At 40.8% G+C, this 25,762-nt stretch overlaps 3 protein-coding genes across 7 annotated transcripts; 1 reads left to right on the top strand and 2 right to left on the bottom strand.

Annotated features, from left to right (window-relative positions):
- Window positions 1–7,835: 7,835 nt before the first annotated feature.
- LOC139779067 (brefeldin A-inhibited guanine nucleotide-exchange protein 2-like) lies at window positions 7,836–11,267 on the bottom strand. Of its 4 annotated transcripts, none has more exons than XM_071717295.1 (7): window positions 11,159–11,267; window positions 9,981–10,759; window positions 9,563–9,796; window positions 9,196–9,452; window positions 8,882–9,093; window positions 8,416–8,801; window positions 7,836–8,346 (listed from the first exon to the last, which is right to left on the bottom strand). In XM_071717295.1, exons 2-3 carry the CDS (start codon window positions 10,624–10,626, stop codon window positions 9,603–9,605), a joined length of 840 nt encoding a protein of 279 aa, XP_071573396.1. In that variant the 5' UTR covers window positions 10,627–10,759; window positions 11,159–11,267; the 3' UTR covers window positions 7,836–8,346; window positions 8,416–8,801; window positions 8,882–9,093; window positions 9,196–9,452; window positions 9,563–9,602. The 4 variants fall into 4 exon arrangements, with proteins under 4 accessions (XP_071573396.1, XP_071573414.1, XP_071573405.1 ...); XM_071717313.1 differs by lacking the exon at window positions 11,159–11,267 and adding an exon at window positions 10,901–11,001; XM_071717304.1 differs by lacking the exon at window positions 11,159–11,267 and adding an exon at window positions 10,872–10,893.
- Window positions 8,308–9,537, bottom strand: LOC139776927 (GTPase-activating protein and VPS9 domain-containing protein 1-like). Its single transcript, XM_071713976.1, has 5 exons — window positions 9,521–9,537; window positions 9,196–9,237; window positions 8,882–9,093; window positions 8,416–8,801; window positions 8,308–8,346 (listed from the first exon to the last, which is right to left on the bottom strand). Exons 1-5 carry the CDS (start codon window positions 9,535–9,537, stop codon window positions 8,308–8,310), a joined length of 696 nt encoding a protein of 231 aa, XP_071570077.1.
- Window positions 11,268–12,429: 1,162 nt separating the features above from the next.
- On the top strand, window positions 12,430–24,093 carry Camki (Calcium/calmodulin-dependent protein kinase I). Of its 2 annotated transcripts, XM_071717213.1 has the most exons (10): window positions 12,433–13,448; window positions 13,523–13,693; window positions 17,324–17,458; window positions 19,034–19,105; window positions 22,015–22,089; window positions 22,179–22,441; window positions 22,539–22,679; window positions 23,150–23,276; window positions 23,553–23,640; window positions 23,729–24,093. In XM_071717213.1, the coding sequence occupies exons 2-10, from the start codon at window positions 13,596–13,598 to the stop codon at window positions 23,954–23,956; spliced, it is 1,227 nt and encodes a 408-aa protein (XP_071573314.1). In that variant the 5' UTR covers window positions 12,433–13,448; window positions 13,523–13,595; the 3' UTR covers window positions 23,957–24,093. The 2 variants fall into 2 exon arrangements, with proteins under 2 accessions (XP_071573321.1, XP_071573314.1); XM_071717220.1 differs by lacking the exon at window positions 19,034–19,105 and having other exon boundaries at window positions 12,430–13,448.
- The last annotated feature ends 1,669 nt before the right edge of the window (window positions 24,094–25,762 follow it).

Raw genomic sequence — 25,762 nt, 5'->3', positions numbered from 1 at the left:
GAAAAGCGTGATGTCGCCGAAGGCAGACAGGAGGAGGATTTATTTTTTACACGCTCACTACTGGAGAAAAGCGTGATGTCGCCGAAGGCAGACAGGAGGAGGATTTACTTTTTACACGCTCACTACTGGAGAAAAGCGTGATGTCGCCGAAGGCAGACAGGAGGAGGATTTATTTTTTACACGCTCACTACTGGAGAAAAGCGTGATGTCGCCGAAGGCAGACAGGAGGAGGATTTATTTTTACACGCTCACTACTGGAGAAAAGCGTGATGTCGCCGAAGGCAGACAGGAGGAGGATTTATTTTTTACACGCTCACTACTGGAGAAAAGCGTGATGTCGCCGAAGGCAGACAGGAGGAGGATTTACTTTTTACACGCTCACTACTGGAGAAAAGCGTGATGTCGCCGAAGGCAGACAGGAGGAGGATTTACTTTTTACACGCTCACTACTGGAGAAAAGCGTGATGTCGCCGAAGGCAGACAGGAGGAGGATTTACTTTTTACACGCTCACTACTGGAGAAAAGCGTGATGTCGCCGAAGGCAGACAGGAGGAGGATTTACTTTTTACACGCTCACTACTGGAGAAAAGCGTGATGTCGCCGAAGGCAGACAGGAGGAGGATTTACTTTTTACACGCTCACTACTGGAGAAAAGCGTGATGTCGCCGAAGGCAGACAGGAGGAGGATTTACTTTTTACACGCTCACTACTGGAGAAAAGCGTGATGTCGCCGAAGGCAGACAGGAGGAGGATTTACTTTTTACACGCTCACTACTGGAGAAAAGCGTGATGTCGCCGAAGGCAGACAGGAGGAGGATTTACTTTTTACACGCTCACTACTGGAGAAAAGCGTGATGTCGCCGAAGGCAGACAGGAGGAGGATTTACTTTTTACACGCTCACTACTGGAGAAAAGCGTGATGTCGCCGAAGGCAGACAGGAGGAGGATTTACTTTTTACACGCTCACTACTGGAGAAAAGCGTGATGTCGCCGAAGGCAGACAGGAGGAGGATTTACTTTTTACACGCTCACTACTGGAGAAAAGCGTGATGTCGCCGAAGGCAGACAGGAGGAGGATTTACTTTTTACACGCTCACTACTGGAGAAAAGCGTGATGTCGCCGAAGGCAGACAGGAGGAGGATTTACTTTTTACACGCTCACTACTGGAGAAAAGCGTGATGTCGCCGAAGGCAGACAGGAGGAGGATTTACTTTTTACACGCTCACTACTGGAGAAAAGCGTGATGTCGCCGAAGGCAGACAGGAGGAGGATTTACTTTTTACACGCTCACTACTGGAGAAAAGCGTGATGTCGCCGAAGGCAGACAGGAGGAGGATTTACTTTTTACACGCTCACTACTGGAGAAAAGCGTGATGTCGCCGAAGGCAGACAGGAGGAGGATTTACTTTTTACACGCTCACTACTGGAGAAAAGCGTGATGTCGCCGAAGGCAGACAGGAGGAGGATTTACTTTTTACACGCTCACTACTGGAGAAAAGCGTGATGTCGCCGAAGGCAGACAGGAGGAGGATTTACTTTTTACACGCTCACTACTGGAGAAAAGCGTGATGTCGCCGAAGGCAGACAGGAGGAGGATTTATTTTTACACGCTCACTACTGGAGAAAAGCGTGATGTCGCCGAAGGCAGACAGGAGGAGGATTTATTTTTTACACGCTCACTACTGGAGAAAAGCGTGATGTCGCCGAAGGCAGACAGGAGGAGGATTTATTTTTACACGCTCACTACTGGAGAAAAGCGTGATGTCGCCGAAGGCAGACAGGAGGAGGATTTACTTTTTACACGCTCACTACTGGAGAAAAGCGTGATGTCGCCGAAGGCAGACAGGAGGAGGATTTACTTTTTACACGCTCACTACTGGAGAAAAGCGTGATGTCGCCGAAGGCAGACAGGAGGAGGATTTACTTTTTACACGCTCACTACTGGAGAAAAGCGTGATGTCGCCGAAGGCAGACAGGAGGAGGATTTACTTTTTACACGCTCACTACTGGAGAAAAGCGTGATGTCGCCGAAGGCAGACAGAAGGAGGATTTACTTTTTACACGCTCACTACTGGAGAAAAGCGTGATGTCGCCGAAGGCAGACAGGAGGAGGATTTATTTTTTACACGCTCACTACTGGAGAAAAGCGTGATGTCGCCGAAGGCAGACAGGAGGAGGATTTATTTTTTACACGCTCACTACTGGAGAAAAGCGTGATGTCGCCGAAGGCAGACAGGAGGAGGATTTATTTTTTACACGCTCACTACTGGAGAAAAGCGTGATGTCGCCGAAGGCGGACAGGAGGAGGATTTATTTTTTACACGCTCACTACTGGAGAAAAGCGTGATGTCGCCGAAGGCAGACAGGAGGAGGATTTACTTGTTACACGCTCACTACTGGAGAAAAGCGTGATGTCGCCGAAGGCAGACCCTTAGGAGGTTTTCTGTCAGGGTTTTCCTTCCCTTAGGTCGGTTAGGAGAGCCTAAGCTCCTCTCTCACGGCTCCGACCAGCCGAGCGGACTTTTTATAGAGGCCGCTTACCTCGCGAGTCCTTAAAAGGACTCCCCGGTCCACGACAGACCCGTAGGGCTGCCGTAGATTGCGGTACTTGTGTGCTCGGGTACTCCGGGTGCGCAAAACCCGTAGTGGAGGGCTCCCCCGTGCCCCTAAAGGGTCCGGGAGGACTCCCCCCACCCCCTGGAGGGAAGATTTATTACACGCTTAACTTTATCAGCGTGATGTCTTTAGCAGACAAAATTTTTTACACGCTTAATTTTTTTCAAGCGTGATGTCTTTTGCAGACTCGAGCCACATTGAGACTCGTGGCAATGCAGTGTGACTTCATCCCTTAAGCAAGAAAAATCAAGAAGCATTTCAGCTATATTGCATCAATTTTACAACGTTTTTGCAATATAGTCAAAATGTTTCTTGACTCTTCTCGCTTAATGGAAATGTAATTGCTGAAAGGAATTAAAAATTATTCCCTACGTTTTAACTAAGTAGCTTTTTTTTTTTTTCTTTTTACGTGGTGGAAATCTTCCATCACTGGAATCCCCACGACGTCCTGGAGGCAACCCGTCAGCAGTGGCAACCAGTCACGGTGGCTGTGCCACCGATCGGGGAGCACCACTGGTCGGGGAGTGCCTCCATTCTTCCGGGGTTTGAGTGACCAGTGACCCCCCCTTTCGGGAGGAAGACCCCCCCTTCCCCGGGGCGGGGCGGGGGGAGTGCCGGATTCTGCGGAGAGCAGAACATTAAAGTTCCGCCATTTCCCCGCAGCCTACCGGCTAAAACCACCACGAGTGACCCTAACACCGCGTCGAGCGAGCAAGGGGGGAAGTCGCGCCGCGTGTCACTGCCGCCGGTAGACAACGCGCGTATTTATACGGTCGAGCGAGCAAGGGGGGAAGTCGCGCCGCGTGTCACTGCCGCCGGTAGACAACGCGCCGATTTATACGGTCGAGCGAGCAAGGGGGGAAGTCGCGCCGCGTGTCACTGCCGCCGGTAGACAACGCGCCGATTTATACGGTCGAGCGAGCAGGGGGGGAGGTCGCGCCGCGTGTCACTGCCGCCGGTAGACAACGCGCCGATTTATACGGTCGAGCGAGCAGGGGGGGAGGTCGCGCCGCGTGTCACTGCCGCCGGTAGACAACGCGCCGATTTATACGGTCGAGCGAGCAGGGGGGGAGGTCGCGCCGCGTGTCACTGCCGCCGGTAGACAACGCGCCGATTTATACGGTCGAGCGAGCAGGGGGGGAGGTCGCGCCGCGTGTCACTGCCGCCGGTAGACAACGCGCCGATTTATACGGTCGAGCGAGCAGGGGGGGAGGTCGCGCCGCGTGTCACAGCGCCGGTAGATGATTATAATGTTGCGGTTGATTACGAATCGTTGCGATCGTTAATAAGCGCGCGTTAATCATATCGGAAAAAAATAAACAACTACGTTGGATCGTTAATAAAATCTTAATTAAGTGACTTAATTTTGCTTTTAATTTTACAATGATACGCGTAATTAATGTATTCGTCCAAGAATTAATACACAGCAGCAATGGAAAGTAAAACGGAATTATATTATCAAGAAATGAAAGAATTTTATGTTAATCGCGTTCTAATAAAAATCGTCGTGATTATATCTTCCCGGAAGAGGAGAACGAGCGAATATAATTTTTCTAGCTCTACCGGGAATCGAACCCGGGACCTTTGGCTCAATAGACCAGTGCGCTGTCTACTAGGCCATGCTCGTCCTCAATAAAATATACACAGAGAAAAAATAATGTTGTTTCAACAGCATTAGTCTAATTGGAAATAATCTTGTTTTATTTCATTAAAACAAAAGCATAATGTATTGAATTAACAAGATTATTTCCAATTAGACTCAGGCTGTTGATACAACATTATTTTTTTCTCCGTGTATATTTGCCAAATTTAAATAATTGCCTATAAATTTCAGGCGACTGGTATACTTCGCATGTTCTGCGATACAAATAACATTAGATGCATTAATAAATAATGCATCGACATAACGTATGTGCTTATGGATGCATTCTCCCGTAAGCACAATAAATCGATAAATAATGATGATGCTCCAGGATTAATTATTTAGCCTAGTCTGATCTAGTCTATCCATTTTAGAGCAACGAATTTGTAAGAAGTCGCATTTATCTATAGTACTATTATGTGGATACAATACATAAATATATCTAATATAGGTCTCACAAATTCGTTACCCCATATTATTGTAAAAAATTCGTCACTCACCGATCCGATGCGCAACGGGCGGAGTAATTCGGCCACGTAACTACGATGATACTGTAACAAAAACGAAAGATATAAATTAAAGAGGCGCTGAAAATGATAAATGTTTCAAAAAATACACATAATTTTACGCGCATCTAAATTCGTCTTTCAATTAGATTCACTGATATAATTATCTATTTTCCGGAAAAAATATTTACAAAAATAAATTTTTATAAAATTTTAAATAATTTCTTTTTTTCTAATTAGTTTTAGCTTATCGAAATAAAACTCCGAATAAATGAGGAAAAACTATTAATTTTATGCAGATAAAAGATGATACTTACCCCAAGGTTGCTCCGCCGGGGCCCGATGTCTCTCTCAGACCTCCTCCTCCTCTCAGGACGTCAGGCTTCCTCCTCTCATCGCGCACAGGACACTCGCGAGAAACACTCGCGGATAATAAACTACAATCGCGCGCGGACTAATTTCATTAAAAGTCTTTCTCGCGCGATACTGTACGGCACTCCCGTTTAAAAAAGTCCTTTAGTCCGATTATACTTGAACGGCACTCCCGAAGCAAACGCGACGAACCGGCTGCGGTTCGTTTATTCAATTAAATCGGCGGACGAGGGTACGTTAGCTTCCCCGTCTTTGAATTTTTATCCAAGCAGAACAAGAGTTTTGCTTGGGTAAAATCCTCGTACTGGGTACTGGGCCTTCCCACCTCGCCAAGGTCGTACCCATGGGAAGGAAGTACTTTACTCTGTAGTAATATAAAAACAGGTAACATAAGATTGATTAAACAAAACCACAATTAAGATTGAATATCGTATGCACATTACGCCGCGGTATCGAGCACGTAAATCTCGCGAAGGTAAGTACTATTAATGCATGCTTTGCACGATAAGGAGTCGCGATTATACGCGGCACGAAATACACGAGTCACAAAAATAAGAAATATTCACGAACGAGCGTTGTATCGTTGTATCACAGCGTGCTATTTACTTGAATCATTTACTTGAATCACGATACGATTTCACGTTGTCACTCGGCCCTCTTTCCGCTCTTCGAAAAGAATCGGGGATAATCGCACGACAATTCCGGCACAGCACACAGCACGTTCAAAGCACGACACGATTCGAGATATGCCGCGTAAATGAATGCCACGCACATTCGATGGTCCAGCGACATATGGCGGCCCGGGCCGGGACGAGCGATTATCGCCCGCGAATATCACGACGAAACTACAAATCACTCACGACACGTCACGACTCGCAATTGCCGTACGAGGTACCTTCGCCTCGACGCCCTCGACATCTCCGTCTCGAGCGAGCGACACATTAATTCATTCACGACACTTGATACACACTTGATGCAAATTATTGAGCGCCTCGTCGATTATTCCCGCGAAACGAGGAGCAGGAATGCCAATCGCACGAACGAGCGCGCGTTCCGAATCAGCACCCACGGCACGGAGCACAAACACTTGACACCTGTTCGAAATTTATCGGGAGAATGACTGATTGTGAGTAATATCCGCAGGTGAGGGTACTCCGAGCGTCGGCAAAACAAGTATCAAGGCTGTCTCGCCGATGGAAATGATCGTCCGCGCGCCGACTTTGCACGTACGTTGCTGCGAAATCGGCGGACTCATTCAACGGTCGCGATCGCGGTATTGCGACTGCCAAGGCCGAGGCCGAGGTGCCGACTGCCGAGTGCCGCGTGCCGCGTGCCTCGCCGACGCGCGGCGGCGGGCGGCGAGAGCGGCCGAACGTGATTCGGCATTCGGCCGGATTCGAAGGCTCCCGGCTCGACTACCTCCCGTAACTTAGCCGGTCAACTTCGACTTTATTAATTTTTTTTTTTTTAATCGTTTGTTGGTCGTTTGTTGGTGATTGTTGGCCTAATTACAACGTTTGTTGGTTCTTAATTGTTTTTTAAATTAAAAAAGAAAAATTAGCCTTAAGTTAGCCGGAAAAATTTTATTTTTAATTTAAAAAAAGCCTAATCGATGCGTAATCGTTTGCTGATGATTGTTGGTCTAATTTTAGCGTTTGTTGGTTTATTATTAGTCTTAAAAACGAAAAAAAACGAAAAATTATCTCACATTAAAGTAATCGAAGATTGGTTTATTTGCCTACGACTTAAGGTTTATTTCTATCAATTTAAGGCTAACATCTATAAAACTGGCTATGAATACGGGCCTTAACATCGGCAGAAAATCATTCGTATGTATTTAGCCGGAAATAAACGTCTTTTTAAAGAATCTCTATATGAAATCGTTTGTATTTCGTATGAAGACTTTTGAAGTGCAATTGAAAAGGTTTGTGAGTCATTCGTTTAATTGTAATTAATTATTTATTTTTACACCATGCATTTAGCCGAAATAGATAAATTAATAAAAGTTTTTATATGGAATCGTTTGTATTTTGTATGAAGAGTTATGAAGTGTGATTAAAAAGGTTTGTGAGTCACCCAGATAATTTTAATTAAATATTTATAAACTCGGTAATTATATATAGCCGAAATATAGATTTTTAGTTATTCATGTTAAAAGAAAAAGGCGCTAGTGTTCCCGAAGGTCCGTCTGCAGTCAGAATTAATATAAACGTTTTAAAAATTATTTTATACTGAAATAAATAAATATACAGGCTATAAGCCTGTATAGCTATAAGCGATAGTTGCTAATTGCGTTCCATCTTGAATTTTTTTTACAGTCGTTTATTAGGATTGCCCTGCTTTTAAATTGAACGCTTTTAAATGTATTATTATTAAACTACTGATATCGATATATTATTAGTAATTTAATATTAAAGCTTGACAGAGTGACGTAAACTAATTCGCTCATAGTATTAACAAGTATTATGCGTTCAAATTCTCGAAAGCTATAGCTTCTTTACTATGCTCTGCTCTCTTTATGTCGATCGATTCGGATAAAAATCTCCGAAGTCTTTCTTTCTCTCGCGATATTCCTGATACATAATCCTAGAGTAAAACTGTACAAAAGCTCTACGAAAGTGGCGATATTTTTCAAGGATCTGGTTCGAGTCTCGGTTCTTGGGGAAGGTGCGCATGTAGAAAGAGTACGTCAAGACAGTTTATCCTGCTAAATGGTTATCAATTCTCTATAAGTTCTGTATTGTTTACACATAAATTATAGAATATCTAAACGTTTCTTTTTTTTCGATGTCCTGCGAAATTGTACAATAGAGTTACAAATAAAAATAAAGCCACACTTTACGTATATTCAGTCTTTGCTAATGTTACATAATAACGTGCGAAAGAACTAACAGACTATTTAAGAGGCTATTTAAGAATTTTAATCAAGATACTGGAAGCATAAAACTGTTCAGCTAGCTTTACACAAGATATTGGTCTTCTTCTTTATGAAATCGTCAAATTATAATTATGATACATTTCTACATTATCACCAGCATCGAATCTAATCTTATTTATCGTGATACTCTTGAGAAACTGTTAATCCATTGTCTTAATAAACTCGATCGCGGCGCAGAACTGCGTCCACCAATATTGTTCCTCTCCCTCCAATCGATTCCCGTAAAAGCTGTCTACATATTGAACAGTCGATACAACGACGGCGGATTAGTCTGAAATTAAGCACACGTTAACAATCACTCTTCTTGCTAAAATCACATATTCTCTTTTCAATCGCATACCTTGATTATGACATAGACCAGCACGGGAGTCAGATCGTCGGCAGCAGGTATGCCTCTTTCCGACGCCATGGAGAGGAGATTCATGATGGTAGTCGCGCAACGAAATACACACTGCAACTTATCCCTAGGAGTCTTATACGCCGATATCACAGCCAATTCAGCCTGCGCCCATGACCAGGAACATTCGTAATGATAAACATTTGGAATGCGTAGGTCCTTGTGATTTGGAGTTACGACTTTCGCCAACTTTTTTATGTGATCCTGAAGAAGCTGGTCCCTATATACATCTCCATCTTCATTTAGATAGAGCGCATTGTGGTATACCCGTGCCATGACGGTTCTTTCCACCACAACTCTCGCCAAATCTAACTGGTTGGCGCTCGCCGCTGAAAGTAAGAAGTAAGTTCAGACGTCTCTGAGCACTCCGCTAAGATCAATTGCGAGATAAATAATTATATTCATGTACATTGCCAGATCGGATCGTTGTCCATTTCCGCGTGGACCTTTCCTAGAAAATTATCCACGAGATCCTGTTTCTCGTCAGCTAGCGTAAGCTTTTTAAACTCTTCGCAGAAACGCAGGAGGAAAGCCTCCTTTTTTTCCAAAAATACCCTCACACAAACGGATACAAGATGATTATTGATAGCATCCTGATCGCACTTAACTCGCACGCATAATCTGGAAAATATTATTATTAAACGATTAACATCTTACATTTAAACATATTTTACATTTACTTATACATTACATACAAAGATGATATTTATATATAAACAGTACCTATCTAAGTGAGCTAATGTCGACAGCAATCCTTGACGACATCTGATTAAATATGCGATATAAGGAGATCGTTTTTGATAATCCTCTCGAAGTGATTTGAAGAGCTTTCTACATCCATTGTCATTAAATAGACGCACGCAACGTAAAGTTTCATGAAGATGAGCTATTAATGCCCTATCCTGCAGGTTTATAGCTTCTGCCAATTGTAGTTGTAAAAACGCAACCAGTTCGTTTTCTTTCTGCGACCAACAATGTCTCTGTAATAAAATTTTATATGCCAATATTTGAACATTAAGTAATTAAGTAATGCATAAAAAAATCACACTTTGTTTTGTACGCCATGATTAAAAAATAATACAATAAATACCTCTGAAGTATTCCATGGAATGTGTTGAAGGTCAGCAGTGCTAAGTACTAAGTACTATACGTAATTTTCTTTTAGCATCCGCAAAAGCATAAGAGAGTTCTACATTATTCGGATCGATTGAAAGTCTTTCGTCTTCCACCTCTTTTGTACGGGACTGATTGCTTTCGACCGAGGCTGTATCGCTAGCTGCGCTTGGCTTTCTTCTGTATTTCGCTAATATATCATCGGTAGTATCTGAAATTAATCAAAAGAACAATTTATTACTGTCTAAAACTTGCAGGAAAACTTTTCCTTTTTTTTAGCATTACTTTCCGATTTATCTTCGATTCGATTCTACAGAACTATTAAAACAGAAACCGTTTATATTGTAACAAAATAATATACGATAATTGTTAATAGTTATTTATTAATATCTTACCGCCCGCGACATTACCGGATGATGTTACATCTTCCAACATAATCTTGCGTAATCTGTGCCTGCACACATCGACGCCGTCGCCACCAGCTTCTCGATCGAAACATCTGTCGTCCGTCACGCGGATTGCTTTACCTCTACGATTTCTCAATGACAATTTTAATTTACCAGGAGCATTCTCTGGACTTAGCTTGGCTTCAGTTTTGCCGTTTGCTATGACAGAACCCGTCTGCTGATGTTCCCCATCAAGCCTCACATTCTCTTCCTCCGCCTGAGTCTCCATTCGCGCGAAGAACACGTTGATCATCTGCGTGAGAGTCGCATGGGCTGTTGTTTGATTCATCAGGTTGCGCGATGCCAAGTAAACGTTGTAAACAGTACGAATTGTTAACAATACCGTACCCTCGTGTATCTCCACATGCTGGCTTGTCATTACAGTCAGCAAAGCTTTAATAATCTGCAGCTGCACACCCTCATCGGTCTGTAGACCGGTGAAGCAACCGCAAATTGTCTCGACAATGCGCACAATCAGCAGCTTGTTAGGCTCCGTTGAATCAGGCACATTGCCAGTGAGATGGCCATATGCGATTAACTTCTGCAGGCAGTCCAGTGCTGTGTCATCACAATCCGCGGTGACTTGCTCTGACATGCTAACTCAAATGGCAAGAAGTACTTCTCAGCGGTAATGACATTTGAGTCGCTCTTGGGCTATGGCAGGGCGTTTGAGATAACCTCTTCACCCTGCACAACTGGTACATCTTTGATCTCGTTACGGAGGTCCTCTGCAAGATGGAAATATATGAGTGACAAACTTAATTAGCAACTATCGCTTATAGCTATACAGGCTTATAGCCTGTATATTTATTTATTTCAGTATAAAATAATTTTTAAAACGTTTATATTAATTCTGACTGCAGACGGACCTTCGGGAACACTAGCGCCTTCTTCTTTTAACATGAATAACTAAAAATCTATATTTCGGCTATATATAATTACCGAGTTTATAAATATTTAATTAAAATTATCTGGGTGACTCACAAACCTTTTTAATCACACTTCATAACTCTTCATACAAAATACAAACGATTCCATATAAAAACTTTTATTAATTTATCTATTTCGGCTAAATGCATGGTGTAAAAATAAATAATTAATTACAATTAAACGAATGACTCACAAACCTTTTCAATTGCACTTCAAAAGTCTTCATACGAAATACAAACGATTTCATATAGAGATTCTTTAAAAAGACGTTCATTTCCGGCTAAATGCATACGAATGATTTTCTGCCGATGTTAAGGCCCGTATTCATAGTTATTTAAGACCGTCTTAAGGGGATCCTGGAGTGACAGCGACAAGGCATAATCGGTCTAAGCAATATCTTTGAATTGGCTGAACAGAATGGAAAATCCTTTTACACGATTAAAGTACGCACAAAAATGTAGAGGGCTGTACATGATTTTTTCTGATAAACTAAAAAAAAATTTTATTTTTTAAATATTGTCTTCACCTGACGACAATATTTGCTTTATACAAAAATTCTGCAGTTTTTCTATAGAAAATAGTGATGCAGCCCTCTACAAAAAACTGTCAGGAATAATATCGTGCAATTAGAAGTAAGATTTGAAGCCTAAAAAAAAAGATATTACTTAGACCAGTGGAAGATGCAAGGTTAGGTGCTATCCTTGTCTATATCCTTGTCTATACAAGGACAGATATAGTCGGTGAGCACTTCTTTATCGACGCTGATCGAGTTCGCCTGCGGCTCCAGCATCCCCTTAAGGGGATGCTGGAGCCGTCTGTATTACCGGCATTTTGTTGTCGGCACGTAGCGTCGTTAATATTTGACAGAATTAAAAATCCTTCTCCAGAATTGCAGTAGATACATTAATGATTCAGGGGAACTCCGATTTTATATAGAAAACAAGAAAAAATTACGGAAGTACAGATTTCCTTATCTACTTTTATCCCAATATAGCGTCTCGAGTAGCGGCGAGCTGTCAGCTCGTCACAAGATGTATTTCATAAGAGATATACCATTGGTACGAACGCGAAAACAAGTTCCCCTGAATTGCACAACAATAAAAACATCGATAAACCCCCCAAATCAAGATTTGGAAGCGTAATATAAAAGTATAATGTTGAGGTGTATCGTGCGTATGTGTGCGTGCAATGTAGCGTGCTATCCTTGTCTATATCTTTGTCTATACAAGGACAGATATAGTCGGTGAGCACTTCTTTATCGACGCTGATCGAGTTCGCCTGCGGCTCCAGCATCCCCTTAACGACATGAAGTATGAAGTTGCGCGCGTACAGGTAGGCACGTTCGGAGCATTTGTTTCGATCGCGCGCATGCGCGGGGGCGCAGAAGCGTGGGGCTCCAGAGTTACTAGTACTCCAGTTGGCGATCCTGGCGGTGAGCGACGGCGACAGCGACGACGCGCGACGCGCGTGACGTCAAACGTCAAACCGACGTTGGCGAACCGCACGTCGCGCGAAATCTACGGCGCGCTGTCAATTGTCATTCTCGCCTATCCCGGCCTATCCCGATTTCCGTCATCTCTGGTCATCTCCTGGGAGTTGCGGATCGGATGCTTGAGCCGTTATCGCAGCGGCGCGCCACGAGGTTATCGCTGACATTATGACCCGCGGTTGGTCCGTGCGTAGACGTGAACGCGTATCGCGAGATTCGCGAGGGGCGACGGCGACGGCGTCGGTGGCGCGATAGAGGATTACGCATGCCGCGGCTGCTGCTGACGCGAGACGCGAGACGCGAGGCGAGGCGCGACGAGGCGTGGTGAGGTGAGGTGAGGAGAGGTGAGGTGAGGAACGCGAGCTGTCCGGCGAGGCCGCGACCCTGAGCCCGATACGAAGACGCGTGCACGAGTCCGCGCGGGTGGCGGTAGCGAGAGAGGCGAGACAGCGAGGGAAAAGCTACTCGGCGATCGGCGATCGGCGATCGGCGACGATCGTGACCGAGTGGTCGACGGACGAGTTTTCCCCGTGGAGACGAGTGCGAGGTGAACGACGCGAGGATCCGCGGGTGGGCGATCCTGCGAGGAGTGCGAGGGAACTGCTGCAACTACGGTGACGGTGACTACTTCGGCCGGCGGCGGGCCGGACTGCCGGACTGCTGCTATCGCTATCGCGGCCGATCCGTCGCGATCCGAAAGGTCGCGAGTTCACGATTACCCTCCCCGGTCGTCCGGAGAATGACGATTCGGCGGTGCGTCTGACGCGGGCGACGCGGCGGCGGCGGTGGCGGCGGCGGCGACGACGACGGCGGCTTCGGCTCTTCGGCTTCGGCTTCTCGGCGACCGCGGTAATTCCTACCAGTGCGTCGGAGGACAACGACGAGTCGCGATCATCGGTTCCGTCCCGATCGCCGATACGATCGGCTCGTACACCCTCGTGCGGAGTCGCGCGGACCTTGCGACGGACCCCTTGCCCTTGCGGCCTGCGTTAACCAACGTGAGTTCCCGCGGGTCGTATACTCGTACGTAAAGATATTCCCACCCCGATACAGTGTGTGCTGTTTGTGACAGATATACGGGATTTACGTTGCGTATACGGAGATATACGCTGTGTTTATTCGTACGTACACGCGCGAGACCCAAGATGCCGCTCTTCGGGACTAGGAAGGACACGAACAAGAAGATCAAGAAGGACGAACGGTGCATCGAGGACAAGTACATCTTGAAGGACCTGCTGGGAACGTAAGTATGTCCCTGCCCTGCCCGTCTGACATACGGTCCTCCCCCTCTCCCCCCCCCCTTTCCCTCCCCGTTGATGCTCTCGACGCGGAGGAGCACCGAGGGAACCACGTTTCTAACACATGTTTCTCTTTTGTAGTTAAAACGTAGTCGGAGCGATTATCGCGCCGCGCGACGTTTAACGATTGCCGGGGCCAGGAGTTTAGCGGATTAAACGTCCACGGATAAAAACACGTTTTCTTCGCGGATTAATTTGATATAGCGCTTCAACGGATATCCAATTTCCAGCCTATAATCGCCATTTACGCTTATTAAAGAGCTAATAACAGACCGAGATCTCAATCTCGCGTTTTTCTCTGGAAAACACGTCATTACGGGAATCCACGTCCGACGGAGATTACATATACGCAAACAAATATGAAGTCGCGATGTTTTTCTTACGTGCTTATATTTCCGATAAGGATAAACGGCTATCTGTCCTCGTTATACGCGTACGTACATATATTTACGATAAGAATAAAAATCCAAGTTACATAACGTTGCGCGTTGTAGCGGTATTATTTCCACTTTTGTTATGTTTCCTGCATTCCGTTTCGCGCAGCGATGCATCGATATTGCAAGACGTCGACACGTATATCTGCGCGTTATATCTTTTCCGAGATCGATTAAGCGTTTTAGCTTCGACACTTTCGCGCCCGCCACGCGTCGCATATGCGTTGACATCTCAATTCCTGGATGTAACGGATTGCCGATGAGAACAGTTATGTAATATCGGGACCGACCGGAGAACGGAAGAATGTTGACACGTGTTGACATTTTTTTTACAACGCTGGTAAAACGGGCGACGCGAGAAATGACTTCCCATATCGAGGCGCGTAAAAAAAACGACCGAAACGAACGAGGAGAGACAGAGGGAAACGGTTCCGGTTTTAATTTGCAAAATGTACGACGGTGAGAAAGCGTGTTCGCGATGAAAATGAGCATCGTTTGAAATCCACGCGCAATACTGTTCTTCCTCGTTCCCGCGCATGCATTTACCCAGCTCGCGTTCGATTATTTTTTTTTCCCCCCGGTTGCAGGAACGCGATATGAGTAGTATGCATCTCGCGCGATCTCCCAGGATCATCTCCCGTCCGCTCTAAATCCGACGAAATATAACGCATATGAATACAGGATCCGATAGGCTACCACCGCATGTCCCTTCAAACCGCAGCTTCCTCGATTGGTTCTGGAATAGATTTCTGAATGAAAACGTCGGATTTTAATGACCTTTTTATTTTTAAATGAAACGATTAAATTAACGACTCGAGGTGAAGCGTGTCTCGCGAATTCAAGCTACGGTCGGAGAGAGGAAGAATGGAGATAATCTTATTTTGCGGCTGTGTGATTTTGAACGATCTCTACTTTTATACAACTTTTATCTAACACTCTCTATTGCAGACGAACTTATAAGAATCAGTGGACTACTGGAAATTGATTCGTCTTTCCGACGTTTTCGATAGGGAGAAACCGATATCAAATTGACCGGGGAACCGGCGATTGAAAGGGCGCCTGACTTTTGGACGTTATATAATAGATGTGTAATGTCTTGGCCTTCGATACCAGTCTTCCACTTACTTTCGTTTACGTACAAACAACGAGACGCCCGCGTGCTAGATGGATAAATGGAAGTGGTCGCGATTTAATCTCCCTTTTTTTTTCTTCTTGTAGACGGGCGCGCGTTAATGCGACATAACTTTCTTTCGCGCGTTGGAATCGCTTTTCATCATCAGAATATCCGGCGAGCGGACGACTTTTGCGTGGTTTTTTTCTTCCTTTCGCGACGTCGCGCGTAAAAAGATGTTTTCGAACGTCGCTTAGTATGCATTAAATCGCATTAAGATCTAATGTATATGCGTCCGTAACGGCACTTTGAAATTGCTTTCTTAAACATGTCATCAACTGGAAATTCCATCTTAGTGTTAACATCGCGCGGCATCGAATTCACGGGTTCTTAACGGCTGTTATAAAGCAAAAACTTGTATACCACTTGCATCGTCATTATTGCACAGTTCTTAATTATATTATTCCATTTTATTTTTCCGATCTTCTTTTTTAGCTAAAGAAATAAAATTACATGTAAATATATATGTAGAACATATAGCCTTCGGTACGCACAAGTTTACTTTTTGTTGCAACATACATTTTACTCTGACTAAACTTAGCGACTGTTGACTAGATTGGGATCAGCTCGGACAAGCGCGTTGAATAACGTTGAACATTTTTCTTCATTGTTTTCTATACGCGCGTTATCTACATCAACTTTTTAAAAAAATGTTTAGAACGCGCGAGTCCTTGACACATATTTCTATAATTAAATCTATCAGTACTATTTGTCAATTATTGTGCCGTTTATGTAACAGTTTGCCAATGCATTGCAACATAACGAATATTTTATTGACCGAGGATATCGAACATCTAATACGATTTTATATTAAATGCAACGTTTCTATCATTTTCGTAAATTTCTAGACGAATATGTTGATCTGCTTACAAAATCAAATATTTTTGTTTGACAGTAAATTACTGAATAATATGATAAAGGTCAGAAATTGTTGAATATATGTATTATCAATTTTATTTGTATAACAATATCTTTTTGTAAGAGCTTATTCTTTAGCTTTAAGGACGTTCTCCGGTCCTTATACTAGAGAAAATCGATTTTCTTTAGATTTTCTTGAAACTGTGAATATAGGTTAATTTAGGTGTGCTTTATGCGTGGTATAAATTTCAGTACCTCTTCCGGTATAAAAAATCAAGATACTGAGCCTCAAAGTTTCAATTTTTACCAAAAAAAATTTTTCAATTTAATTTTTTTTTAATTTTGGCATTTTTTCCTTATAGAACTCGACGAGAGGAGCAACTTTGGTCCTTTTGACCAACCTCGTATCTCTTACCGTTTGGCCTGGAAAACCTTTTCATTAGTAAAAGTTGAAACTTTGAGGCTCAGTATCTTTATTTTTTATACCGGAAGAGGTACTGAAATTTATACCACGCATAAAGCACACCTAAATTAACGTATATTCACAGTTTCAAGAAAATCTAAAGAAAATCGATTTTCTCTAGTATAAGGACCGGAGAACGTCCTTAAAGAGAAAGCTAAAAATTTGTACATTTATTTAAAGAAATAGATTTTTAAATTTTTTATTAAAATTCCTGTTATATCGTTATACCTTTATGTAACAATACGTTGAAATTAAAATCACACTTTATTTATTCACATGTTTTAAATTTGTTTATTGAAAAACTAGAAAATATAAAATGTAAAATTTATGTAAAATAATTCTTTTTATTTTTTTAGATAATACTTTTTTTATGCATTCTATAATCCGTTATAACGTTATAACGGAAAAAATATCCGTTATAACGTTTAACATATATTTCATATAATAATTGTGTCGGAATTTATTATTTGTTGCATATGTGTCTGAAAGCCAGCTTATAACTGGATAATTTGTTAATCTATAAAAAGAAATTAACCATTTAATTCCACGAATAATTTATACTATCTAAAAAAAATAAATACAGTCTCTAATAGTAAGTAAATTTGCTTTTGACCGATTGTGCTTAAATATCGTATTTTCCTTTGTTTAGGGGAGCATTCTCTGAAGTCAGGCTGGCGGAGAGTAAAGATAAGCCGGGTCAAATGTTTGCAGTGAAGATCATCGACAAGAAGGCGCTAAAGGGCAAGGAAGATTCGTTAGATAACGAAATCAAAGTTCTGCGAAGGTAGGACGCAAAGCGATTCTGAGAGCTGGGACATATGTATTTTCGGTAGATAAATTTTTTTCGTTCATCAGAAACTGTAAGCTCCTTATTTGTGGTATACATAGTTTTGCCCCTTGATATTTAGGTATTTGGAAAACTGATAATTGAGTAATTTAAGTACCAGTTCTATTATCGCTGGAATCGACCTCGATATATACTTATACGCATGCTTCTCTTTAACAAACATTCTTCATCTCGTAAGAATCATATTATTCTTTGAGTATCACATCCCCCTTGTAGCTTTGAGTATATCAAATAGATTCATATACCATGGCATCGCAAGTGTAAGGCTAAAAGGTGTCATCGAATGTTGATTTTTGCTTTTCTCGGAGTTATTTTGAAAACCATAAGTTGGCCGATATCTATTCAATTACATTGATCGTGTGGGACAAGTATAATAGCTAATCTATAAGCTGTCCAATCATTGTGCTTTCTCACTTACACGATGTTACCATGGTGTTATAGCTCAACTCACATAACGTACTCTCGGAAAGATCCTTTTTGTTTCCGAGGAGCGCTGTGATATGGCACTTGGGAGTGAGCTCTGATGGCTGTCGTCTGTCCTTCTATTATCTTTGATGTTGTATGCAAATAATGTGCCTCGTATATAAGCGTATACATATACATATATATATATTGTCTCGATGCTGTTTTAAACATATCCCAGACATAATGCAGACTCAGAAGTCTTCTGTTATAATTCTTTATCTTTGTGGATATATGTATTTACAATGTTTCTTTCAACACTTTGGCTGGATACGTGGATACTTTTCGATGTTTATTAGCATTGAGCTCTTTCTGTCGCCCTTATTCTATTTTATTGCGACTTATATATCAGCTAAATCGAGACATGCTAAAAGAGTTGCCAGTAATTACAAAGAAAGATCGATGCTTAAGAATCCTGTATCGTTACGTTATCATTTATTGATCAACACTGCAGGAGTACAAGGTGCTACATCATACATGTATCATACATATACAACACACATACACACGTACATATATTGTTCGGAGTTTTATAACTGAAAAGTTGCTCTATACATCATGTTAAACGCACCAACGTCGCGAAGCCGCAAAACATACATTATAACGGCAAAGTTGATGCTTTCTCTCAAATATAATGGATGTAAAACTTACTATAAAAAATTCAATTTATGCTACAAATAAGCGTACTGGAGTTTAAATTTCACGAAAAGAAAAAATACTGCATGTATATACGTGGAAATTCAATAACATCGATCGCACACTTGATAATAGGTGTGTCGAAGGTAAAGATACATCTATTTTCATAACCACTACCACCTGCCTTTCGCGACAACGCGACACTAACTCTGCTGCACCGTGTTGTCTGTATAACTATACATCAATTTATATCACACAAATCCATCTCTTATATACATCACGCTGGGAGAGAACGGAGCTCGTCAATGGTAAAGAGTATAGAGTCAGAGACACCTTCGCGCGATCGTAAGCGATCAGCTGCTCCCGATGTAATATTATGTAATTGTGTATGGTATTTTTTATTATACTTCGTAGGTTCAGTGAAAGTGCGACACCACAGAGTGGTGGCGGATCACTCACGTCGGATAGTAGTGGCGAAAAGAGATGGTAAGTGCGGGCTCCAGAGTATGGGCACCAGCTACCTATACCGCTCTCAGTATATTCTGTATCACTCGACGAGATATGCCATACATTTTTACATTTCAGATTATGTATTGTTATATATATATATATATACATATAAACAAACACAATCTGTGCACGATCTGTGCACGTTCATCACGACGTAGAACACAGTTTTGGTATCCTTGTACTTGCCACCTTTCGTTAAGCGAGGATCTACTGCAAACAGATGAAAGAAGAATTTGCAAGTCTCTCCCCCATGTCTCTCGGGATAATTTTACGCGGAAGAGATAAACGTTGCTGCAAAGCGCCTCTGTCAGAATGCTGGTTTTATTCGTGCTAATGTATCGAATAAAACCACTTTGTGGCATTTTTCTTCTGTACGCAAAAATTACTCGAAAATAAAAACGGGACGTGCGAATGCTTCTTTTTTTTTCCAACTGCACATGCAATTTTCTGTGTGAGCTTACAATCACGTTGAAAAAGTGAACGACTCTTTAAGTGAGAATACGAATATGAATTGACGATAAATAAATTTGACGACAGCCGTTAGATAATACTGCTCTAATCACAGAGTGGAATCTGATTTCGCGCGATAAGAATCGAGAGACTTAATCATCTCGTAATATCGGTATTTAGATAAAGATTTCGTTCAGAATGAAGTGACAGTGCGTCTGAGTGCGTTTACATTGACATCGATAACAAGATATTATTTATGTTATGACGGCATGACAGCGCAATTTATGAGAAACATTTATCACATCGCAGGCATGCAGAAAATTTCAAATTTATTTCAATTATGCTTTTAAATTTTGTTTGTACATTCTACAGCATATATAATTTCGTTTGTGTATTTATTTCATATCAAAAGTCATACAAAAGTATAAAATATTAGTAGAAAAAGATTTGTATATAATTATATTAAAAAGTGAATGAATAAGATTGTAATCTGATAATTTTTTTAAATTTCAATCCAAAACTGTGTTACTTTACGTATCATAAGACGTGTTTTCTATTAAAGAAATAATGTAACGTGCATCATGAAAGAACGGATAAAATGTTCTAATTATCGCGAGCAATCGTATCATATACAATTTTATAAAATTGATTGTTATTTAGAAAAAGTAATGGCGCAAAAATTTGTTTGTTTATGTGATCAACAACTCATGCATAGAACAAATTTAAAAAAAGCATGTGACATTTTCATATTTATTTAGCTATTTATCGAAGGAATGGCAAGCTAAAATATTTGATTTTTTTAATTCTTTAAAACGTATTGTGTTCGCATTTATATCTACGTTGATTAATTACTGCCTGATGCATCGGAATAATCTTTTTTTTTTTTTTCATTGATTAACATAAGTAGTTATTAATAAAACTTACTACGATTGTGTGAATTTAACTGTAGGCACTATAAAAGATATTACACGGCGTTACATTTTTAACACTACTTGTTTATTTATCATCAGATTGTCTTTATTGTAGGTTCTACAGAAATCATAAGTAGATCGCTGCATATAAATCAGGATAAACGCGTCGCGCTTTATACGAGGAAGAAAAAAGTCGCCTTATATAATAACATAAATACTTCACGCTCATATATCCCATCTATGAAAAAAAAAATACTTGCACACATATATACGTGCTGACTCATACGATACGATGCTCTAGCGTTCTTAGTGACTCGATATATGCGACAGATTTGATCAATTACGTTGCATACGGAAGCTCGTATCTTAACGAGCTAGCTGTTTAATGAACACATTTTCTCAAGGTAATATAACGTGAAATATGTACAAGAGATAATGAAGTAAATATTCGAGCTTCATGAGAAAACAATGTGGGATAAGCTAAGTTGAGCAAAGGTTGTTACTGTGTAGAGTCATTATGAGATAATTGCGACTTAGAGAGAAATCCTCTTCCCTCTTATATTTCATATTCACTAGACGTTGAATTGCTACGTTGACGTATTTATTTACATAACACGTTGCAAATGCAGTTTGAATAGTTAATGGGCAATCCCTTATATCCCTTTTAGATCCTTGTACATATTTGGTAGATATTGCTTTGTTGCTATTGAGTAATACTTTGTAAATAGTTATCTCTCTACGTGGATGTGATTGTCCCTATTTAATTAACAATCTGTGTGTGCCAAGTATAAGATACAACTTTAGCAAATAGCATGTTTTATTAATATATATACATATATATGCAATTGCAATTAATATTGAGCTAATTTTGCATTGCTACTTAATGTTCTTTACCATGTTCAAGTTTATTACGATTTTATTTTGCAAGTTCCAAGATTGTTAATTATATATGTAAAAATTTATCAATCATAAAACAGCGAATATATTTACATATTAATTAATTATAGGTATATAAGTTATGTCGATTATATACATTTTGAATAATGTTGTATACAGTTTTGTATCTGTATCTCGAAAAATGAGAAATCTGTATTTTAATTTTTTGATATTTGATAATACTCACAAAGGGAGCGCTAATCTTTTTTCAAATTTTCAATGTTACTAAACGATTGAAATTCTCATCATTAAATTATAATTTCTGCATATTGGTCCTTCAAGATACAGATATGAGATACGCATAATGTGTTGCTATATACAATTTATTACAGATATCTATAAATTAAAAATTGCCAAATTCTTGTTCTTTGATTAACTTTTATCTAATTTTTATCTTACATTCTTTTAGAGAAAGACATAACAGTACAAAGTGAACAATATAAAGTTGAACAAAATTGACTTATACTCTACTTATTATACAGTGAAGATTATTCTAATATATGGCATATTAAAAATCATCGAATCAATTCTTGTTGTAAACGTAATAATAGCTTTAAATTAGAAAAAGAAAACATGATGTTATTCCAGGCTAACCCATCCCAATATCGTTCAATTGCTGGAGACGTTCGAGGACAAGCACAAAGTCTACTTAATTATGGAGCTGTGAGTAATGCGTATTTCTACTATTCCTTGATATAATAATATCGAAGACATCTGAGATACTGAAAAGGTGAATACTACAAATTATATAGAGTTACTGGCGGAGAGCTATTCGACAGAATCGTCGAGAAAGGTTCGTACACAGAAAAGGACGCATCCGGTTTAATAAGACAAGTGCTCGAGGCGGTAGACTATATGCACGAACAGGGTGTCGTTCACAGAGATCTCAAGCCGGAGAATCTCCTGTATTATAGTCCGGACGAGGATAGCAAAATCATGATCAGCGATTTCGGCCTATCGAAGATGGAAGATTCTGGGATTATGGCGACCGCTTGCGGCACACCGGGATACGTCGGTGAGTTTTTAGTGCGAATAAAGGGAATAAAGAAAAAAAAATTGAGACGGATTTCAAGCATCGATGATCAAACGTTCACTATTTCGATGATCCACAGCACCCGAGGTTCTGGCGCAGAAACCGTACGGTAAAGCGGTGGATGTGTGGAGTATAGGGGTCATCTCGTACATCCTCCTGTGCGGATATCCTCCGTTTTACGACGAGAATGACGCCAATCTGTTCGCACAAATTCTGAGAGGTAATAAAATGAATTTTCAAACAGCGGTTTGCGCTTGCGATAAAGCTTGATGCGGTGTTAATGCGGTTTAGTCACTAGTTTTAGGATCGATAATCGCATACGAGAGACTTAATAAACTAATTGGATTTATAAAATATTAAATAAATTTTAAGTTTCGCATTTTCAAGATATTATTCTAGATATTCTGTACGGTACAAGATTTTCTGTACAATATACGCTAATAATAAATAAGCAATTAATGTAACGCAAACAAATTACGTTATAGAAAAATAAGAGTATATGATGAATAACAGTATTGTTTATTTTAATTTTTGGATGCTAGAGCATTCGCTTGGCTTAGGATATTATCTTTCGCGAATGTTTATATAAATATTTTTTTTAATGCGCGAATGTATGGTCGAAATAATTATAACGAAATTGCTTACTATATGCATAAGCTACTTAGCAAAGAACTAACCAGATTATTGCAGGTGAATTTGAATTTGATTCGCCGTACTGGGATGATATCAGTGCTTCTGCGAAGGATTTTATTGGAAAGCTGATGTGCGTCAATGTCGAGGAACGTTACTCGTGCAAACAGGCTCTTGCACATCCCTGGTAAGAATCTTTAGAATTACGTCAGAATGAAAATTACCGAAAGGATTTATTTTGAATATTTGCATATTAATGTAGCAGTGATAATAAAATTCTGTAATAGCCGAGTTATTTTGCAAACGCATAACAACAAGGATATGCAAAGAGAGCTTTAAACATAAACTTTAATGTATCTCTGTATCTTAAAGTTGCATAGATATTGCAGAAACTGAATTAACTAAACATCCATAGCACATGAATGATCTATAGCACGTTGTAATACAATATTAATACTTTCAGGATTTCTGGCAACGCGGCTAGCAATAAAAACATCCATAGTACTGTATCCGAACAACTTAAAAAGAACTTTGCCAAGTCGAAATGGAAGGTTGGTATCGCCGGTTGATTACCATGCTATTAATTGTCTATGTGTCTTTGCTCACCAAAAATGTCCCTTTCTTGTATCATGATTGCAGCAAGCGTACCACGCAGCCACGGTCATACGTCAGATGCAACGGCTGGCGCTAAACAGCGGCCAGCAACAGCAGCAACAGCAACAGCAGCAGCAACAGCAACAGCAGCAGGAGGGTACAGGCTCCAGCGGCAACCCTACGCAATATCCAGAGCAATCTCAGGTCAGCTGCAACCAGCACACGGGGCCGCTGGGATCGTCGCCGCCACCCTCGAGCAATCTCAGCAATTGAAGCAGACACGCGAGTCATTGCTCACCGTGTCAAGCCTGATGTTTACGAATCTCACTTCTCACTCCATTCCAATCACTCCCGCCAACTACTCGCCGCCGCTATACATGTGCAACAAACGCTTCAAGCTGTGGGGCAGATAACGCACCGCTCTGTCCACTCTCTTTCAGGACAATGTGTCGCAACTTAGGAAGCAACGGAAGCATAAGAAGAGCTGAGCCTAAGCACCACTAGAGTCACGTGCGCGCACGCGAAGGGCAACGTACCATGCGACATAGCCGTCGCTTTCAAGCTACAAGAGCGAGGGGGATAGATTAGAGCCAATTTGCTTCGCGCCAGTGACGCGTACACATACACGTACACATATATACATGTACACGCAGAAACACAGTTACCATCGAAAGGCGTAAACTACAATTCGCTTTGGCTGGTCCATGCGATACAATACGACTTGTACCTTCTTCTATAGCAGTGTGACAGTTACATTTGCAGGCTTCATTCTTATGATTTACGACGTTTCCTATGTTACACACGCATAAGCAATAGCTTGTAGCAGTTTGCAGAATACTTTTCGCATCGATCTGATAACAGGATAAGAGGCGGTTACATCTCTAGAGATAAGACTTGAAGAACGTGTGCCGCGATCATGCCTGCGCACTTTGTTAGATCGAATCCGTTCTATATATACATATATATAATAAAGTATATATATATATACATATAAATATATGCATTACGCGAACAGTACAACGACAAGTTTTTATATTTTATAAAATTCGGTGTAATAAGTAGCGCGGCTGTTTGATACAATTCTGTGCAGCATAAAGACCTGTACCGTTAGACACGGATGAATATGATTCCATATTACGGTTCCTATGTAATTCGATCCTCGCATGCCGTAACATACACCTTGGTACGATAGAGAATATTCCCTATCTACTTACAGAAGTCGAGTTTACTTTTCAGTCACTAATCCGCAAAAAGTTACTATCAAAACGCATACGATATCGAGTGGTCGCTTAATGCACAGAGACGTAGCCTGATCTGTTTTTTCTCTCTTTTTTTCCCTCTCTCTGTCTTTTATCTTATTTTATTGACGCATGTTTCTGTATTTTTTTTGATAACTGAGACATGCCCCAGCTTATGTAAATGCTTACACAGCAGACACTTGTACAATGTGCTATTTTACTGCACAAAATGTATCCTGTATGTATATTCCTCTCTTTTAACATATGCATAGTGATATTATATTAATATAAGACCTTGAACGGGATCTGCTAAGCTAGCTTGACACTTGAAAACATATATGTACATTATTCTGCTAACATTAATATATATATAGCACTACTATACTTCTATTTCTACAAAATGTAAGATGTACATAATGCACAAATATGCATCTAAACTCACATAGACTATCTTGCGTGCCTGATTTTAAGATATAGACATGAGGAATAATTCTGTAAAGTTACTATTGCAACGCGATCTTAATTATTTTCATATATGCGTAAAGGTATTCCATTGCTGTTATTTTATGTCTCGATTTAACGGTTATGATATTTCGTATCAATGGCTGATGTATATTTTATATATATACTTTATTTTTTACAGTTTTTTATTAAGAAAAATACCATACGTAAAGAAAAAATAATATTATTTTTCAAACATCGGTGTATGTGCCATATACATGGGTTACTGTATGATAGGCACGCTAGACAGACAATGGAGAACCGAGCTAATTAATTTTACGCTTGTATCGTTTTATCTTTAAGACGCAAGAAGGAAATCGGCTCGAAAGTGCAATTTATT

This window comes from Temnothorax nylanderi, unplaced genomic scaffold (genome assembly GCF_030848795.1).
Source record: "Temnothorax nylanderi isolate EJ_2023f unplaced genomic scaffold, tnyl_v1.0 TNYL_tig0006_pilon, whole genome shotgun sequence".
Lineage (NCBI taxonomy): Eukaryota > Metazoa > Arthropoda > Insecta > Hymenoptera > Formicidae > Temnothorax > Temnothorax nylanderi.
The sequence above is the reverse complement of the archived record's forward strand: the minus strand, read 5'-3'. Positions and strand labels throughout refer to the sequence as shown.